Source organism: Dendrobates tinctorius, unplaced genomic scaffold, assembly GCF_039654945.1.
Source record: "Dendrobates tinctorius isolate UK_male_01 unplaced genomic scaffold, ASM3965494v1 ptg000276l, whole genome shotgun sequence".
NCBI lineage: Eukaryota > Metazoa > Chordata > Amphibia > Anura > Dendrobatidae > Dendrobates > Dendrobates tinctorius.
In genome coordinates, this window is record NW_027361943.1 from 4653714 (window position 1) to 4674369 (window position 20656).

The 20656-nt window shown below is 53.1% G+C and overlaps 1 protein-coding gene across 3 annotated transcripts in view; it reads left to right on the forward strand.

Moving 5' to 3' along the window:
• The first annotated feature begins 3242 nt into the window (after positions 1–3242).
• Positions 3243–20656, forward strand: part of MED26 (mediator complex subunit 26) — a 93239-nt gene continuing 75825 nt past the window's right edge. The window contains exon 1 of one of the 3 annotated variants that reach the window (XM_073559850.1): positions 3243–3386. In XM_073559850.1, coding sequence (XP_073415951.1) covers positions 3258–3386 — 129 coding nt within the window. In that variant the 5' untranslated portion in view covers positions 3243–3257. Of the gene's footprint in view, positions 3387–3537; positions 4140–4201; positions 4433–20656 lie in introns of those variants that run through there. The other 2 variants (XM_073559851.1, XM_073559852.1) reach the window with 2 other exon arrangements.

Genomic DNA, 20656 nt, shown 5'->3' on the forward strand with positions numbered 1-20656 from the left:
GCTCCGGTGCGGGAGCAGTTCCGGGGGTGTGGCGCCTGGGCTCCAGTGCGGGAGCAGTTCCTGCGGTGTGGCGCCGGGGCTCCAGTGCGGGAGCAGTTCCAGCGGTTTGGCGCCTGGGCTCCAGTGCGGGAGCAGTTCCTGTGGTGTGGCGCCTGGGCTCCCGGGGCTCCAGTGCGGGAGCAGTTCCGGGGGTGTGGCGCCTGGGCTCCAGTGCGGGAGCAGTTCCTGCGGTGTGGCGCCGGGGCTCCAGTGCGGGAGCAGTTCCGGCGGTTTGGCGCCTGGGCTCCGATGTGGGAGCAGTTCCTGTGGTGTGGCGCCTGGGCTCCCGGGGCTCCAGTGCGGGAGCAGTTCCAGCGGTTTGGCGCCTGGGCTCCGATGTGGGAGCAGTTCCTGTGGTGTGGCGCCTGGGTTCCCGGGGCTCCAGTGCGGGAGCAGTTCCGGGGGTGTGGCGCCTGGGCTCCAGTGCGGGAGCAGTTCCTGCGGTGTGGCGCCGGGGCTCCAGTGCGGGAGCAGTTCCGGCGGTTTGGCGCCTGGGCTCCGATGTGGGAGCAGTTCCTGTGGTGTGGCGCCTGGGCTCCCGGGGCTCCAGTGCGGGAGCAGTTCTGGCGGTGTGGCGCCCGGGGCTCCAGTGCGGGAGCAGTTCCGGCGGTGTGGCGCCCGGGGCTCCAGTGTGGGAGCAGTTCCGGCGGTGTGGCGCCTAGGCTCCCGGGGCTCCAGTGCGGGAGCAGTTCCGGCGGTTTGGCGCCTGGGCTCCGGTGCGGGAGCAGTTCCTGCGGTGTGGTGCCTGGGCTCCCCGGGGCTCCAGTGCGGGAGCAGTTCCGGCGGTGTGGCGCCTGGGCTCCAGTGCGGGAGCAGTTCCTGCGGTGTGGCGCCTGGGCTCCCGGGGCTCCAGTGCGGGAGCAGTTCCGGCAATGTGGCGCCTGGGCTCCCGGGGCTCCAGTGCGGGAGCAGTTCCGGCAATGTGGCGCCTGGGCTCCCGGGGCGGGAGCAGTTTCGGCGGTGTGGCGCCTGGGCTGCGGTGCGGGAGCAGTTCCGGCGGTGTGGCGCCTGGGCTCCGGTGCGGGAGCAGTTCCGGCGGTGTGGTGCCTGCACTCCCGGGGCGGGAGCAGTTCCGGGGGTTTGGCGCCTGGGCTCCGGTGCGGGAGCAGTTTCGGCGATTTGGCGCCTGGGCTCCGGTGCGGGAGCAGTTCCGGCGGTGTGGTGCCTGCACTCCCGGGGCTCCGGTGCGGGAGCAGTTCCGGCGGTTTGGCGCCTGGGCTCCGGTGCGGGAGCAGTTCCGGCGGTTTTGCGCCTGGGCTCCGGTGCGGGAGCAGTTCCGGCGGTTTGGCGCCTGGGCTCCGGTGCGGGAGCAGTTCCGGCGGTGTGGCGCCTGGGCTCCGGTGCGGGAGCAGTTCCGGCGGTTTGGCGCCTGGGCTCCGGTGCGGGAGCAGTTCCGGCGGTTTGGCGCCTGGGCTCCGGTGCGGGAGCAGTTCCGGCGGTTTGGCGCCTGGGCTCCGGTGCGGGAGCAGTTCCGGCGGTTTGGCGCCTGGGCTCCGGTGCGGGAGCAGTTCCGGCGGTTTGGCGCCTGGGCTCCCGGGGCTCCAGTGCGGGAGCAGTTCCGGTGGTGTGGCGCCTGGGCTCCCGGGGTTCCAGTGCGGGAGCAGTTCCGGTGGTGTGGCGCCTGGGCTCCCGGGGCTCCAGTGCGGGAGCAGTTCCGGCGGTGTGGCGCCTGGGCTCCGGTGCGGGAGCAGTTCCAGCGGTGTGGCGCCTGGGCTCCGGTGCGGGAGCAGTTTCGGCGGTGTGGCGCCTGGGCTCCGGTGCGGGAGCAGTTTCGGCGGTGTGGCGCCTGGGCTCCGGTGCGGGAGCAGTTTCGGCGGTGTGGCGCCTGGGCTCCGGTGCGGGAGCAGTTTCGGCGGTGTGGCGCCTGGGCTCTGGTGCGGGAGCAGTTCCGTGCGGGAGCAGTTCCGGGGGTTTGGCGCCTGGGCTCCGGTGCGGGAGCAGTTTCGGCGGATTGGCGCCTGGGCTCCGGTGCGGGAGCAGTTTCGGCGGATTGGCGCCTGGGCTCCGGTGCGGGAGCAGTTCCGGCGGTGTGGTGCCTGCACTCCCGGGGCTCCGGTGCGGGAGCAGTTCCGGCGGTGTGGCGCCTGGGCTGCGGTGCGGGAGCAGTTCCGGCGGTGTGGCGCCTGGGCTGCGGTGCGGGAGCAGTTCCGGCGGTGTGGTGCCTGCACTCCCGGGGCTCCGGTGCGGGAGCAGTTCCGGCGGTTTGGCGCCTGGGCTCCGGTGCGGGAGCAGTTCCGGCGGTTTGGCGCCTGGGCTCCGGTGCGGGAGCAGTTCCGGCGGTGTGGCGCCTGGGCTCCGGTGCGGGAGCAGTTCCGGCGGTTTGGCGCCTGGGCTCCGGTGCGGGAGCAGTTCCGGCGGTGTGGTGCCTGCACTCCCGGGGCTCCAGTGCGGGAGCAGTTCCGGCGGTTTGGCGCCTGGGCTCCGGTGTGGGAGCAGTTTCGGCGATTTGGCGTCTGAGCTCCGGTGCGGGAGCAGTTCCGGCGGTGTGGTGCCTGCACTCCCGGGGCTCCGGTGCGGGAGCAGTTCCGGCGGTTTGGCGCCTGGGCTCCGGTGCGGGAGCAGTTCCGGCGGTTTGGCGCCTGGGCTCCGGTGCGGGAGCAGTTCCGGCGGTTTGGCGCCTGGGCTCCGGTACGCGAGCAGTTCCGGCGGTGTGGTGCCTGCACTCCCGGGGCTCCGGTGCGGGAGCAGTTTCGGCGGTTTGGCGCCTGGGCTCCGGTGCGGGAGCAGTTCCGGCGGTTTGGCGCCTGGGCTCCGGTGCGGGAGCAGTTCCGGCGGTTTGGCGCCTGGGCTCCGGTACGCGAGCAGTTCCGGCGGTGTGGTGCCTGCACTCCCGGGGCTCCGGTGCGGGAGCAGTTCCGGCGGTTTGGCGCCTGGGCTCCGGTGCGGGAGCAGTTCCGGCGGTTTGGCGCCTGGGCTCCGGTGCGGGAGCAGTTCCGGCGGTTTGGCGCCTGGGCTCCGGTGCGGGAGCAGTTCCGGCGGTTTGGCGCCTGGGCTCCGGTACGCGAGCAGTTCCGGCGGTGTGGTGCCTGCACTCCCGGGGCTCCGGTGCGGGAGCAGTTCCGGCGGTTTGGCGCCTGGGCTCCGGTGCGGGAGCAGTTCCGGCGGTTTGGCGCCTGGGCTCCGGTGCGGGAGCAGTTCCGGCGGTTTGGCGCCTGGGCTCTGGTGCGGGAGCAGTTCCGGCGGTGTGGTGCCTGCACTCCCGGGGCTCCGGTGCGGTTATGACACGTGACCGTGGCACTCAATCAGCACTGCTGTCACTGCCCCCGCCTTTGGACAAATGCAACACCAGGAGGTGGCCAGAGAGTAGCCGCAGCCCGGACTTCCTGCCTGGGTTTATTTGTCTGAAGGTGGGGGACAGTGACGCCAGGGTCACGTATGACTTCCGCACCAGAACCCCGGGAACGTGGATACGGACACCGTGCGATCAGCACGGAGGAGAGGACAAGCGCTTTCCTTTTAATGTGGGGCAAACATTCAGAATGAGAAGGGGTTGTCCTAGTGCTGTACTGCTCTTAAGGAACGAGCCAGCTCCTCAGCCAGGGCTTCTGCCACTAGTGAGGGCTCTACCGTCCCCCGTGCATCCACAGTACTGGGGGTTGGGAAACCCGCAATGTAGCTAAATGACTGCAAAGCTGAGCTACGTGCCGAGTGGGTAACATGGCGGCTGTAGAGGAAGCGGCCCACCGGACAGAGCCGGACCACAGGAGCGGTCACCTGCCGTGCCACAGCCCAGCCCGCACTGCCAGTTACACGCCGAGCCTGACACTTCCTGCTGGGGGAGGAGAAGTGTGCGTCTCTGCGTCCGTACGTGACGTGCGTGCTGCCCAGAGGAATTGTGACGCGGAGACGTCGCTCCAGTGGCGTCACAAAGCGTGCGGCGGCGGATTTCCCGTCGTGCCTCGGGGCTCCCGGTCGCTCGACTCCAGCTGGAGAGACGCGCCTGGGAGTCTCCGGTGCCCAGGCCACTGTGTCCCTCCCGCCCGGGAACATGCCGCGCCGCCCTCCGCAGTGATCCCCGGACAGAGGCAATGACAGCGGCTCCGGTATCCCCGCGGGAGATCAGGGAGAGGCTGATGCAGGCCATCGATACGCACAGTAATGTGAGTGCTGGGGCTTGGAGGGCTATGTGGGGCTGTGACTACGAGCTCACCGGGCACCCAGCCCCGGGAGGAGACGGCTCGGCGCACCGGGCAACGTGTGGTGAGTGGGGCCGGCAGGACGTACCCGGTGCTGTGTGCGGAGAGGCCCCGGCAGCCGGGCCACTGCTCCGAGGGGCTCACAGGAAGTGTCAGACGTTGGGCCGGGGACATGTGAGGATCCGTCCTGGACACTTGTTGCCGGGGAACTACTTTATGTCGGTGGGGTCGGAGTCCGCGGGCTCCTGCGCCCAACGGTAAGTGGTGGAGAGTGTCCGGTAAGAGCGGGCCGAGGCCGCACACCGCGCCTCATTGATTACCCAGGCCCAGCCGACAAAGTCCGGAGCCAACAGTCAGGAAAGACCGAGGCTTAGGCCTAGCTGCAGCCAGTCATAGGCGGCTGTGCTCGTAGGAGGAGCCCGAGACCCTGAGAGCAGTTTACGGAGCCTGCACGTGTCATGGGGGATCATGGCTGCCCTGTGTTGTGTATACGGGGGGGCCACTGGGTATGTAGCGTCTGCGCCGTGTATACGGGGGGCCACTGGGTATGTAGCGTCTGCGCCGTGTATACGGGGGGGCCACTGGGTATGTAGCGTCTGCGCCGTGTATACGGGGGGGCCACTGGGTATGTAGCGTCTGCGCCGTGTATACGGGGGGGCCACTGGGTATGTAGCGTCTGCGCCGTGTATACGGGGGGCCACTGGGTATGTAGCGTCTGCGCCGTGTATACGGGGGGGCCACTGGGTATGTAGCGTCTGCGCCGTGTATACGGGGGGCCACTGGGTATGTAGCGTCTGCGCCGTGTATACGGGGGGGCCACTGGGTATGTAGCGTCTGCGCCGTGTATACGGGGGGGCCACTGGGTATGTAGCGTCTGCGCCGTGTATACGGGGGGGCCACTGGGTATGTAGCGTCTGCGCCGTGTATACGGGGGGGCCACTGGGTATGTAGCGTCTGCGCCGTGTATACGGGGGGGCCACTGGGTATGTAGCGTCTGCGCCGTGTATACGGGGGGGCCACTGGGTATGTAGCGTCTGCGCCGTGTATACGGGGGGGCCACTGGGTATGTAGCGTCTGCGCCGTGTATACGGGGGGGCCACTGGGTATGTAGCGTCTGCGCCGTGTATACGGGGGGGCCACTGGGTATGTAGCGTCTGCGCCGTGTATACGGGGGGGCCACTGGGTATGTAGCGTCTGCGCCGTGTATACGGGGGGGCCACTGGGTATGTAGCGTCTGCGCCGTGTATACGGGGGGGCCACTGGGTATGTAGCGTCTGCGCCGTGTATACGGGGGGGCCACTGGGTATGTAGCGTCTGCGCCGTGTATACGGGGGGGCCACTGGGTATGTAGCGTCTGCGCCGTGTATACGGGGGGGCCACTGGGTATGTAGCGTCTGCGCCGTGTATACGGGGGGGCCACTGGGTATGTAGCGTCTGCGCCGTGTATACGGGGGGGCCACTGGGTATGTAGCGTCTGCGCCGTGTATACGGGGGGGCCACTGGGTATGTAGCGTCTGCGCCGTGTATACGGGGGGGCCACTGGGTATGTAGCGTCTGCGCCGTGTATACGGGGGGGCCACTGGGTATGTAGCGTCTGCGCCGTGTATACGGGGGGGCCACTGGGTATGTAGCGTCTGCGCCGTGTATACGGGGGGGCCACTGGGTATGTAGCGTCTGCGCCGTGTATACGGGGGGGCCACTGGGTATGTAGCGTCTGCGCCGTGTATACGGGGGGGCCACTGGGTATGTAGCGTCTGCGCCGTGTATACGGGGGGGCCACTGGGTATGTAGCGTCTGCGCCGTGTATACGGGGGGGCCACTGGGTATGTAGCGTCTGCGCCGTGTATACGGGGGGGCACTGAGTATGTAGGGTCTGCGCCGTGTATATGGGGGGCACTGGGTATGTAGCGTCTGCGCCGTGTATACGGGGGGGCCACTGGGTATGTAGCGTCTGCGCCGTGTATACGGGGGGGCCACTGGGTATGTAGCGTCTGCGCCGTGTATACGGGGGGGCCACTGGGTATGTAGCGTCTGCGCCGTGTATACGGGGGGGCCACTGGGTATGTAGCGTCTGCGCCGTGTATACGGGGGGCCACTGGGTATGTAGCGTCTGCGCCGTGTATACGGGGGGGCCACTGGGTATGTAGCGTCTGCGCCGTGTATACGGGGGGGCCACTGGGTATGTAGCGTCTGCGCCGTGTATACGGGGGGGCCACTGGGTATGTAGCGTCTGCGCCGTGTATACGGGGGGGCACTGAGTATGTAGGGTCTGCGCCGTGTATATGGGGGGCACTGGGTATGTAGCGTCTGCGCCGTGTATACGGGGGGGGCCACTGGGTATGTAGCGTCTGCGCCGTGTATACGGGGGGGCCACTGGGTATGTAGCGTCTGCGCCGTGTATACGGGGGGGCCACTGGGTATGTAGCGTCTGCGCCGTGTATACGGGGGGGGCCACTGGGTATGTAGCGTCTGCGCCGTGTATACGGGGGGGGGCCACTGGGTATGTAGCGTCTGCGCCGTGTATATGGGGGGGCACTGAGTATGTAGGGTCTGCGCCGTGTATATGGGGGGCACTGAGTATGTAGGGTCTGCGCCGTGTATATGGGGGGCACTGAGTATGTAGGGTCTGCGCCGTGTATACGGGGGGGCCACTGGGTATGTAGGGTCTGCGCCGTGTATACGGGGGGGCCACTGGGTATGTAGCGTCTGCGCCGTGTATACGGGGGGGCACTGAGTATGTAGGGTCTGCGCCGTGTATACGGGGGGGCACTGAGTATGTAGGGTCTGCGCCGTGTATACGGGGGGGCACTGAGTATGTAGGGTCTGCGCCGTGTATATGGGGGGCACTGAGTATGTAGGGTCTGCGCCGTGTATATGGGGGGCACTGAGTATGTAGGGTCTGCGCCGTGTTTACGGGGGGGCCACTGGGTATGTAGCGTCTGCGCCGTGTATATGGGGGGCACTGAGTATGTAGCGTCTGCGCCGTGTATACGGGGGGGCCACTGGGTATGTAGCGTCTGCGCCGTGTATACGGGGGGGCCACTGGGTATGTAGCGTCTGCGCCGTGTATACGGGGGGGCACTGAGTATGTAGGGTCTGCGCCGTGTATACGGGGGGGCACTGAGTATGTAGGGTCTGCGCCGTGTATATGGGGGGCACTGAGTATGTAGGGTCTGCGCCGTGTATATGGGGGGCACTGAGTATGTAGGGTCTGCGCCGTGTATATGGGGGGCACTGAGTATGTAGGGTCTGCGCCGTGTTTACGGGGGGGCCACTGGGTATGTAGCGTCTGCGCCGTGTATATGGGGGGCACTGAGTATGTAGCGTCTGCGCCGTGTATACGGGGGGGCCACTGGGTATGTAGCGTCTGCGCCGTGTATACGGGGGGGCACTGAGTATGTAGGGTCTGCGCCGTGTATACGGGGGGGCACTGAGTATGTAGGGTCTGCGCCGTGTATATGGGGGGCACTGAGTATGTAGGGTCTGCGCCGTGTATATGGGGGGCACTGAGTATGTAGGGTCTGCGCCGTGTATATGGGGGGCACTGAGTATGTAGGGTCTGCGCCGTGTATATGGGGGGCACTGAGTATGTAGCGTCTGCGCCGTGTATATGGGGGGCACTGAGTATGTAGCGTCTGCGCCGTGTATACGGGGGGGCCACTGGGTATGTAGGGTCTGCGCCGTGTATATGGGGGGCCACTGGGTATGTAGGGTCTGCGCCGTGTATATGGGGGGCACTGAGTATGTAGGGTCTGCGCCGTGTATATGGGGGGCACTGAGTATGTAGGGTCTGCGCCGTGTATATGGGGGGCACTGAGTATGTAGGGTCTGCGCCGTGTATATGGGGGGCACTGAGTATGTAGGGTCTGCGCCGTGTATACGGGGGGGGGCACTGGGTATGTAGCGTCTGCGCCGTGTATACGGGGGGGGCACTGGGTATGTAGCGTCTGCGCCGTGTATACGGGGGGCACTGAGTATGTAGCGTCTGCGCCGTGTATACGGGGGGCACTGAGTATGTAGCGTCTGCGCCGTGTATACGGGGGGCCACTGGGTATGTAGCGTCTGCGCCGTGTATACAGACTGGTATAGGGGGAGTCACTGCTTGGTGGTTGTGCTGTGTATAGACTGGTATAGGGGCACACGTAGGTTATATAGTGTTTGTGCTCTGTATATAAGCTGGTATAGAGAAGTCACTGTTTATATAGTGTATATAGACTGAGACTGGTATAGGGGGAGTCACTGGTTATATAGTGTCTGTGCTGTGTGTATATAGACTGGTGTAGGGGGGTCACTGGTTATATAGTGTCTGTGCTGTGTGTATATAGACTGGTGTAGGGGGGTCACTGGTTATATAGTGTCTGCTGTGTGTATATAGACTGGTATAGGGGCATACACTGGTTATGTAGTGTCTGTGCTGTGTGTATATAGACTGGTGTAGGGGGAGTCACTGGTTATATAGTGTCTGCTGTGTGTGTATATAGACTGGTATAGGGGCATACACTGGTTATGTAGTGTCTGTGCTGTGTGTATATAGACTGGTATAGGGGGGTCACTGGTTATATAGTGTCTGTGCTGTGTGTATATAGACTGGTATAGGGGCATACACTGGTTATGTAGTGTCTGTGCTGTGTGTATATAGACTGGTATAGGGGCATACACTGGTTATGTAGTGTCTGTGCTGTGTGTATATAGACTGGTATAGGGGGGTCACTGGTTATATAGTGTCTGTGCTGTGTGTATATAGACTGGTATAGGGGGAGTCACTGGTTATATAGTGTCTGTGCTGTGTATATAGACTGGTATCGGGGGAGTCACTGGTTATATAGTGTCTGTGCTGTGTGTATATAGAGTGGTATAGGGGGAGTCACTGGTTATATGGTGTCTGCTGTGTGTATATAGACTGGTGTAGGGGGAGTCACTGGTTATATAGTGTCTGCTGTGTGTATATAGACTGGTATAGGGGGAGTCACTGGTTATATAGTGTCTGTGCTGTGTATATAGACTGGTATAGGGGGAGTCACTGCTTATAGTGTCTGTGCTGTGTATATAGACTGGTATAGGGGGAGTCACTGCTTATATAGTGTCTGTGCTGTGTATATAGACTGATATAGGGGGAGTGTCTGTGCTGTGTATATAGACTGGTATAGGGGGAATCTCTGCTTATATAGTGTCTGTGCTGTGTATATATAGACTGGTATAGGGGGAGTCTCTGCTTATATAGTGTCTCTGCTGTGTGTGTATATAGACTGGTATAGGGGGGAGTCTCTGCTTATATAGTGTCTGTGCTGTGTGTATATAGACTCTGCTTATATAGTGTCTGTGCTGTGTATATAGACTGGTATAAGGGGAGTCACTGCTTATATAGTGTCTGTGCTGTGTGTATATAGACTGGTATAGGGGGAGTCACTGCTTATATAGTGTCTGTGCTGTGTGTATATAGACTGGTATAAGGGGAGTCACTCCTTACAGTCATGGCCAAAAGTATTGACACCCCTGCAATTCTGTCAGATAATCAGATGATCTCTCCTTCAAACCACATATCCAAACCCTTTCCACTTCCTGCCGACTTCAACTCAAAAATATTTCACGCATCCGTTCATTCCTCACCCAAGAATCTGCAAAAACCCTAGTCCATGCCCTCATCATCTCTCGCCTTGACTACTGCAACCTCATGCTCTGTGGCCTCCCCTCAAACACTCTCGCACCCCTCCAATCTATTCTAAACTCTGCTGCCCGACTAATCCACCTGTCCCCCCGCTATTCCCCAGCTTCTCCCCTCTGTCAATCCCTTCACTGGCTCCCAATTGCCCAGAGACTCCATTACAAAACCCTAACCATGACATACAAAGCAATCCACAACCTGTCTCCTCCATACATCTGTGACCTCGTCTCCCGGTACTTTCCTGCACGCAACCTCCGATCCTCACAAGATCTCCTTCTTTACTCCCCTCTTATCTCCTCTTCCCACAATCGCATACAAGATTTCTCTCGCGCATCACCCCTACTCTGGAACTCTCTACCACAACATATCAGACTCTCACCTACCATCGAAACCTTCAAAAAGAGCCTGAAGACCCACCTCTTCCGACAAGCCTATAACCTGCAGTAACCACCGATCGACCAAACCGCTGCACGACCAGCTCTACCCTCGCCTACTGTATTATCACCCATCCCTTGAAGATTGTGAGCCCTCGCGGGCAGGGTCCTCTCTCCTCCTGTACCAGTTATGACTTGTATTGTTTAAGATTATTGTACTTGTTTTTATGTATACCCCTCCTCACATGTAAAGCGCCATGGAATAAATGGCGCTATAACAATAAATAATAATAATAATACTCAGTTTCTTCCTGAAAATGATTGCAAACACAAATTCTTTGGTATTATTATCTTCATTTAATTTGTCTTAAATGAAAAAACACAAAAAGAATTGTCCTAAAGCCAAATTGGATATAATTCCACACCAAACATAACAGAGGGTGGACAAAAGTATTGGCACTGTTCGAAAAATCATGTGATGCTTCTCTAATTTGTGTAATTAACAGCACCTATAACTTATCTGTGGCACCTAACAGGTGTTGGCAATAACTAAATCACACTTGCAGCCAGTTGACATGGATTAAAGTTGACTCAACCTCTGTCCTGTGTCCTTGTGTGTACCACATTGAGCATGGAGAAAAGAAAGAAGACCAAAGAACTGTCTGAGGACTTGAGAAACCAAATTGTGAGGAAGCATGAGCAATCTCAAGGCTACAAGTCCATCTCCAAAGACCAGAATGTTCCTGTGTCTACCGTGCGCAGTGTCATCAAGAAGTTTAAAGCCCATGGCACTGTGGCTAACCTCCCTAGATGTGGACGGAAAAGAAAAATTGACAAGAGATTTCAACGCAAGATTGTGCGGATGTTGAATAAAGAACCTCCACTAACATCCAAACAAGTTCAAGCTGCCCTGCAGTCCGAGAGTACAACGGTGTCAACCCGTACTATCCGTCGGCATCTGAATGAAAAGGGACTGTATGGTAGGAGACCCAGGAAGACTTCACTTCTTACCCCGAGACATAAAAAAGCCATGCTGGAGTTTGCCAAAACTTACCTGAAAAAGCCTAAAACATTTTGGAAGAATGTTCTCTGGTCAGATGAGACAAAAGTAGAGCTTTTAGGGCAAAAGCATCAACATAGAATTTACAGGAGAAAAAAGAGGCATTCAAAGAAAAGTACACGGTCCCTACAGTCAAACATGGAGGTTCCCTGATGTTTTGGGGTTGCTTTGCTGCGTCTGGCACTGGACTGCTTGACCGTGTGCATGGCATTATGAAGTCAGAAGACTACCAACAAATTTTGCAGCATAATTTAGGGCCCAGTGTGAGAAAGCTGGGTCTACCTCAGAGGTCATGGGTCTTCCAGCAGGACAATAACCCAAAACACACTTCAAAAAGCACTAGAAAACGGTTTGAGAGAAAGCACTGGAGACTTCTAAGGTGGCCAGCAATGAGTCCAGACCTGAATCCCATAGAACACCTGTGGAGAGATCTAAAAATGGCAGTTTGGAGAAGGCACCCTTCAAATATCAGGGACCTGGAGCAGTTTGCCAAAGAAGAATGGTCTAAAATTCCAGCAGAGCATTGTAAGAAACTCATTGATTGTTACCGGAAGCGGTTGGTCGCAGTTATTTTGGCTAAAGGTTGTGCAACCAAGTATTAGGCTGAGGGTGCCAATACTTTTGTCTGGCCCATTTTTGGAGTTTTGTGTGAAATTATTGATGTTTTGCTTTTTGCTTCATTCTCTTTTGTGTTTTTTCATTTAAGACAAATTAATTGAAGATAATACCAAAGAATTTGTGTTTGCAATCATTTTCAGGAAGAAACTGAATATTATCTGACAGAATTGCAGGGGTGTCAATACTTTTGGCCATGACTGTATATAGTGTATATAGACTGGTGTAGGGGGGTCACTGGTTATATAGTGTCTGTGCTGTGTATATAGACTGGTATAAGGGGAGTCACTGGTTATATAGTGTCTGTGCTGTGTGTATAGACTGGTATAGGGGGAGTCACTGCTTATATAGTGTCTGTGCTGTGTATATAGACTGGTATAGGGGGAGTGTCTGTGCTGTGTGTATATAGACTGGTATAAGGGGAGTCTCTGCTTATATAGTGTCTGTGCTGTGTGTATATAGACTGGTATAAGGGGAGTCACTGATTATATAGTGTCTGTGCTGTGTGTATATAGACTGGTGTAGGGGGGTCACTGGTTATATAGTGTCTGTGCTGTGTATATAGACTGGTATAAGGGGAGTCTCTGCTTATATAGTGTCTGTGCTGTGTGTATATAGACTGGTATAGGGGGAGTCACTGCTTATATAGTGTCTGTGCTGTGTGTATATAGACTGGTATAGGGGGAGTCACTGCTTATATAGTGTCTGTGCTGTGTGTATATAGACTGGTATAAGGGGAGTCACTGCTTATATAGTGTATATAGACTGGTGTAGGGGGGTCACTGGTTATATAGTGTCTGTGCTGTGTATATAGACTGGTATAAGGGGAGTCTCTGCTTATATAGTGTCTGTGCTGTGTGTGTATATAGATTGGTATAGGGGGAGTCTCTGCTTATATAGTGTCTGTGCTGTGTGTATAGACTGGTATCGGGGGAGTCACTGCTTATATAGTGTCTGTGCTGTGTATATAGACTGGTATAGGGGGAGTGTCTGTGCTGTGTGTATATAGACTGGTATAAGGGGAGTCACTGATTATATAGTGTCTGTGCTGTGTGTATATAGACTGGTATAAGGGGAGTCACTGATTATATAGTGTATATAGACTGGTGTAGGGGGGTCATTGGTTATATAGTGTCTGTGCTGTGTATATAGACTGGTATAAGGGGAGTCTCTGCTTATATAGTGTCTGTGCTGTGTGTATATAGATTGGTATAGGGGGAGTCTCTGCTTATATAGTGTCTGTGCTGTGTGTATATAGATTGGTATAGGGGGAGTCTCTGCTTATATAGTGTCTGTGCTGTGTATATAGACTGGTATAGGGGGAGTCTCTGCTTATATAGTGTTTGTGCTGTGTGTATATAGACTGGTATAGGGGCATACACTGGTTATATAGTGTCTGTGCTGTGTGTATATAGACTGGTATAGGGGGAGTCTCTGCTTTTCTAGTGTCTGTGCTGTGTGTATATAGACTGGTATAAGGGGAGTCTCTGCTTATATAGTGTATATAGACTGGTGTAGGGGGGTCACTGGTTATATAGTGTCTGTGCTGTGTGTATATAGACTGGTATAGGGGGAGTCTCTGCTTATATAGTGTCTGTGCTGTGTGTATATAGACTGGTGTAGGGGGGGTCACTGGTTATATAGTGTCTGTGCTGTGTGTATATAGACTGGTATAGGGGGAGTCTCTGCTTATATAGTGTCTGTGCTGTGTGTATATAGACTGGTATAGGGGGAGTCACTGCTTATATAGTGTCTGTGCTGTGTGTATATAGACTGGTATAGGGGGAGTCACTGCTTATATAGTGTCTGTGCTGTGTGTATATAGACTGGTATAAGGGGAGTCTCTGCTTATATAGTGTATATAGACTGGTGTAGGGGAGTCTCTGCTTATATAGTGTCTGTGCTGTGTGTATATAGATTGGTATAGGGGGAGTCTCTGCTTATATAGTGTCTGTGCTGTGTATATAGACTGGTATAGGGGGAGTCTCTGCTTATATAGTGTTTGTGCTGTGTGTATATAGACTGGTATAGGGGCATACACTGGTTATATAGTGTCTGTGCTGTGTATATAGACTGGTATAGGGGGAGTCTCTGCTTATATAGTGTCTGTGCTGTGTGTATATAGATTGGTATAGGGGGAGTCTCTGCTTATATAGTGTCTGTGCTGTGTGTATATAGACTGGTATAGGGGGAGTCTCTGCTTTTATAGTGTCTGTGCTGTGTGTATATAGACTGGTATAAGGGGAGTCTCTGCTTATATAGTGTATATAGACTGGTGTAGGGGGGTCACTTGTTATATAGTGTCTGTGCTGTGTGTATATAGACTGGTATAGGGGGAGTCTCTGCTTATATAGTGTCTGTGCTGTGTGTATATAGACTGGTATAGGGGGAGTCACTGCTTATATAGTGTCTGTGCTGTGTGTGTATATAGACTGGTATAGGGGGAGTCACTGCTTATATAGTGTCTGTGCTGTGTGTATATAGACTGGTATAAGGGGAGTCTCTGCTTATATAGTGTATATAGACTGGTGTAGGGGGGTCACTGGTTATATAGTGTCTGTGCTGTGTATATAGACTGGTATAGGGGGAGTCTCTGCTTATATAGTGTCTGTGCTGTGTGTATATAGACTGGTGTAGGGGGGTCACTGGTTATATAGTGTCTGTGCTGTGTGTATATAGACTGGTATAGGGGCATACACTGCTTATATAGTGTCTGTGCTGTGTATATAGACTGGTATCGGGGGAGTCACTGGTTATATAGTGTCTGTGCTGTGTGTATATAGACTGGTATAGGGGCATACACTGGTTATATAGTGTCTGTGCTGTGTGTATATAGACTGGTATAGGGGGAGTGTCTGCTTATATAGTGTCTGTGCTGTGTGTATATAGATTGGTATAGGGGGAGTCACCGGTTATATAGTGTCTGTGCTGTGTATATAGACTGGTATAGGGGCATACACTGGTTATATAGTGTCTGTGCTGTGTATATAGACTGGTATAGGGGCATACACTGGTTATATAGTGTCTGTGCTGTGTGTATATAGACTGGTATCGGGGGAGTCACTGGTTATATAGTGTCTGTGCTGTGTATATAGACTGGTATAGGGGCATACACTGGTTATATAGTGTCTGTGCTGTGTATATAGACTGGTATAGGGGCATACACTGGTTATATAGTGTCTGTGCTGTGTATATAGACTGGTATCGGGGGAGTCACTGGTTATATAGTGTCTGTGCTGTGTGTATATAGACTGGTATCGGGGGAGTCACTGGTTATATAGTGTCTGTGCTGTGTGTATATAGACTGGTGTAGGGGGGTCACTGGTTATATAGTGTCTGTGCTGTGTGTATATAGACTGGTATAGGGGGAGTCTCTGCTTTTATAGTGTCTGTGCTGTGTGTATATAGACTGGTATAAGGGGAGTCTCTGCTTATATAGTGTATATAGACTGGTGTAGGGGGGTCACTTGTTATATAGTGTCTGCTGTGTGTATATAGACTGGTATAGGGGGAGTCACTGCTTATATAGTGTCTGTGCTGTGTGTATATAGACTGGTATAGGGGGAGTCTCTGCTTATATAGTGTCTGTGCTGTGTGTATATAGACTGGTATAGGGGGAGTCACCGGTTATATAGTGTCTGTGCTGTGTATATAGACTGGTATCGGGGGAGTCACTGGTTATATAGTGTCTGTGCTGTGTGTGTATATAGACTTGTGTAGGGGGGAGTCTCTGCTTATATAGTGTCTGTGCTGTGTGTATATAGACTGGTATAGGGGGAGTCTCTGCTTATATAGTGTCTGTGCTGTGTGTATATAGACTGGTGTAGGGGCATACACTGGTTATATAGTGTCTGTGCTGTGTATATACACTCACTGGCCACTTTATTAGGTACACCTGTCCAACTGTGTGTTAAGACTTAATTTCTAATCAGCCAATCACATGGCGGCAACTCAGTGCATTTAGGCATGTAGACATGGTCAAGACAATCTCCTGCAGTTCAAACCGAGCATCAGTATGGGGAAGAAAGGTGATTTGAGTGCCTTTGAACGTGGCATGATTGTTGGTGCCAGAAGGGCTGGTCTGAGTATTTCAGAAACTGCTGATCTACTGGGATTTTCACGCACAACCATCTCTAGGGTTTACAGAGAATGGTCCGAAAAAGAAAAAAAATCCAGTGAGCGGCAGTTCTGTGGCTGGAAATGCCATGTTGATGCCAGAGGTCAGAGGAGAATGGGCAGACTGGTTCGAGCTGATAGAAAGGCAACAGGGACTCAAATTGCCACCCGTTACAACCAAGGTAGGCAGAAGAGCATCTCTGAACGCACAGTGCGTCGAACTTTGAGGCAGATGGGCTACAGCAGCAGAAGACCACACTGGGTACCACTCCTCTCAGCTAAGAACAGGAAACTGAGGCTACAATTTGCACAAGCTCATCGAAATTGGACAGTAGAAGATTGGAAAAACGTTGCCTGGTCTGATGAGTCTCGATTTCTGCTGCGACATTCGGATGGTAGGGTCAGAATTTGGCGTAAACAACATGAAAGCATGGATCCAGGCTGGTGGTGGTGGTGTCATGGTGTGGGGAATTTTTTCTTGGCACTCTTTGGGCCCCTTGGTACCAATTGAGCATCGTTGCAACGCCACAGCCTACCTGAGTATTGTTGCTGACCATGTCCATCCCTTTATGACCACAATGTACCCAACATCTGATGGCTACTTTCAGCAGGATAATGCGCCATGTCATAAAGCTCGAATCATCTCAGATTGGTTTCTTGAACATGACAATGAGTTCACTGTACTCAAATGGCCTCCTCAGTCACCAGATCTCAATCCAATAGAGCATCTTTGGGATGTGGTGGAACGGGAGATTCGCATCAGGGATGTGCAGCCGACAAATCTGCGCCAACTGTGTGATGCCATCATGTCAATATGGTCCAAAATCTCTGAGGAATGCTTCCAGCACCTTGTTGAATCTCTGCCATGAAGAATTGAGGCAGTTCTGAAGGCAAAAGGGGGTCCAACCCGTTACTAGCATGGTGTACCTAATAAAGTGGCCAGTGAGTGTAGACTGGTATCGGGGGAGTCACTGGTTATATAGTGTCTGTGCTGTGTGTATATAGACTGGTATAAGGTGAGTCTCTGCTTATATAGTGTCTGTGCTGTGTGTGTATATAGACTGGTGTAGGGGGGGTCACTTGTTATATAGTGTCTGTGCTGTGTGTATATAGACTGGTATAGGGGGAGTCACTGCTTATATAGTGTCTGTGCTGTGTGTATATAGACTGGTATAGGGGGAGTCTCTGCTTATATAGTGTCTGTGCTGTGTGTATATAGACTGGTATAGGGGGAGTCACCGGTTATATAGTGTCTGTGCTGTGTGTATATAGACTGGTATAGGGGGAGTCACCGGTTATATAGTGTCTGTGCTGTGTATATAGACTGGTATCGGGGGAGTCACTGGTTATATAGTGTCTGTGCTGTGTGTCTATATAGACTTGTGTAGGGGGAGTCTCTGCTTATATAGTGTCTGTGCTGTGTGTATATAGACTGGTATAGGGGGAGTCTCTGCTTATATAGTGTCTGTGCTGTGTGTATATAGACTGGTGTAGGGGCATACACTGCTTATATAGTGTCTGTGCTGTGTATATAGACTGGTATCGGGGGAGTCACTGGTTATATAGTGTCTGTGCTGTGTGTGTATATAGACTGGTATAGGGGGAGTCTCTGCTTATATAGTGTCTGCTGTGTGTGTATATAGACTGGTGTAGGGGAGTCACTGGTTATATAGTGTCTGTGCTGTATGTATATAGACTGGTATAGGGGCATACACTGGTTATATAGTGTCTGTGCTGTGTGTATATAGACTGGTATAGGGGGAGTCACCGGTTATATAGTGTCTGTGCTGTGTATATAGACTGGTATAGGGGCATACACTGGTTATATAGTGTCTGTGCTGTGTATATAGACTGGTATAGGGGCATACACTGGTTATATAGTGTCTGTGCTGTGTATATAGACTGGTATAGGGGCATACACTGGTTATATAGTGTCTGTGCTGTGTATATAGACTGGTATCGGGGGAGTCACTGGTTATATAGTGTCTGCTGTGTGTATATAGACTGGTATAGGGGGGTCACTGGTTATATGGTGTCTGTGCTGTGTGTATATAGACTGATGTAGGGGGAGTCACTGGTTATATAGTGTCTGTGCTGTGTGTATATAGACTGGTATCGGGGGAGTCACTGGTTATATAGTGTCTGTGCTGTGTGTATATAGACTGGTGTCGGGGGAGTCACTGGCTATATAGTGTCTGTGCTGTGTGTGTATATAGACTGGTATCGGGGGAGTCACTGGCTATATAGTGTCTGTGCTGTGTGTGTATATAGACTGGTATCGGGGGAGTCACTGCTTATATAGTGTCTGTGCTGTGTATATAGACTGGTGTAGGGGGAATCACGGTTATATCGTGTCTGCGCGCTGTATATAGACTGGGATAGAGGGATTCACTGGTTATTTAGTCTCTGCTGTGTATATAGACTGGTATAGGGTCAAACACTGGTTATATAGTGTCTGCGCTCTGTATATAGACTGGTATGGGGGAGTCACAGTTATATAGTTTCTGTGCTGTGTAAATAGACTGGTATAGGGGAGGTCATGGTTATATATTGTCTGCTGTGTATATAGACTGGTAGAGGTGGAGTCACTGGTTAGTGTCTTTTCTGTATATAGACTGGTATAGGGAAAGTCACTTTTTTATGTAGTGTCTGCTTTGTATGTAGACTGGTATAGGGGAGTCACTGGTTATATAGTGTCTGCTGGGTATATAGACTGGTATAAGGTAGTCACTGCTTAAATAGTGTCTGCTGTGTATATAGATTGGTATAAGGGAAGTCAGTGCTTATATAGTGTCTGCTGTGTATATAGATTGGTATAGGGGAAGTCACTTGCTTATATAGTCTGCTGTGTATGTAGACTGGTATAAGGGAGTCACTGCTTATATAGTGTCTGTATAGAGATTGGTATAGGGGAGTCACTGGTTATATAGTGTCTGTGCTATGTATATAGACTGGTGTAGGGGGAGTCACGGTTATATCGTGTCTGCTCTCTGTGTATAGACTGGGATAGGAGGAGTCACTGGTTTTATAGTGTCTGTGCTGTGTGTATAGACTGCTACAGGGAAAGTCACTGTGTGTACTGTGTATATAGAACGCTGCATGGATAGTCAGTGTGTGTACTGTCTACTGTGTCTATAGACCGCTAAAGGGAAAGTCCGTGTGTGTGTACTGTGTATATAGACCGCTACAGGGAAAGTCACTGTGTGTGTACTGTGTATATAGATCGCTACAGGGAAAGTCAGTGTGTGTGTGTGTGTGTGTACTGTTATAGACCCGCTACAGGGAAAGTCATTGTGTGTGTACTGTGTATATAGACCGCTACAGGGAAAGTCACTGTGTGTGTACTGTGTATATAGATTGCTACAGGGAAAGTCACTGTGTGTGTGTACTGTGTATATAGACCGCTACAGGGAAAGTCACTGTGTGTGTGTGTACTGTGTATATAGATCGCTACAGGGAAAGTCACTGTGTGTGTACTGTGTATATAGATCGCTACAGGGAAAGTCACTGTGTGTGTGTACTGTGTATATAGATTGCTACAGGGAAAGTCAGTGTGTGTGTACTGTGTATATAGATCGCTACAGGGAAAGTCACTGTGTGTGTGTGTACTGTGTTATAGACCCGCTACAGGGAAAGTCATTGTGTGTTTACTGTGTATATAGACCGCTACAGGGAAAGTCACTGTGTGTGTACTGTGTACATAGACCGCTACAGGGAAAGTCACTGTGTGTGTGTACTGTGTATATAGATCGCTACAGGGAAAGTCACTGTGTGTGTGTGTACTGTTATAGACCCGCTACAGGGAAAGTCATTGTGTGTTTACTGTGTATATAGACCGCTACAGGGAAAGTCACTGTGTGTGTACTGTGTATATAGATTGCTACAGGGAAAGTCACTGTGTGTGTGTGTACTGTGTATATAGATCGCTACAGGGAAAGTCACTGTGTGTGTGTGTACTGTGTATATAGACAGCTACAGGGAAAGTCACTGTGTATATAGACAGCTACAGGGAAAGTCACTGTGTATATAGACAGCTACAGGGAAAGTCACTGTGTATATAGACAGCTACAGGGAAAGTCACTGTGTATATAGACCGCTACAGGGAAAGTCACTGTGTGTGTGTACTGTGTATATAGATCGCTACAGGGAAAGTCACTGTGTGTGTGTACTGTGTATATAGACAGCTACAGGGAAAGTCACTGTGTATATAGACCGCTACAGGGAAAGTCACTGTGTGTGTGTACTGTGTATATAGATCGCTACAGGGAAAGTCACTGTGTGTGTGTACTGTGTATATAGATCGCTACAGGGAAAGTCACTGTGTGTGTACTGTGTATATAGATCGCTACAGGGAAAGTCACAGTGTGTTTGTACTGTGTATATAGACAGCTACAGGGAAAGTCACTGTGTATATAGACTGCTACAGGGAAAGTCACTGTGTATATAGACTGCTACAGGGAAAGTCACTGGGTATATAGACTGCTACAGGGAAAGTCACTGGGTATATAGACTGCTACAGGGAAAGTCACTGGGTATATAGACTGCTACAGGGAAAGTCACTGGGTATATAGACTGCTACAGGGAAAGTCACTGGGTATATAGACTGCTACAGGGAAAGTCACTGGGTATATAGACTGCTACAGGGAAAGTCACT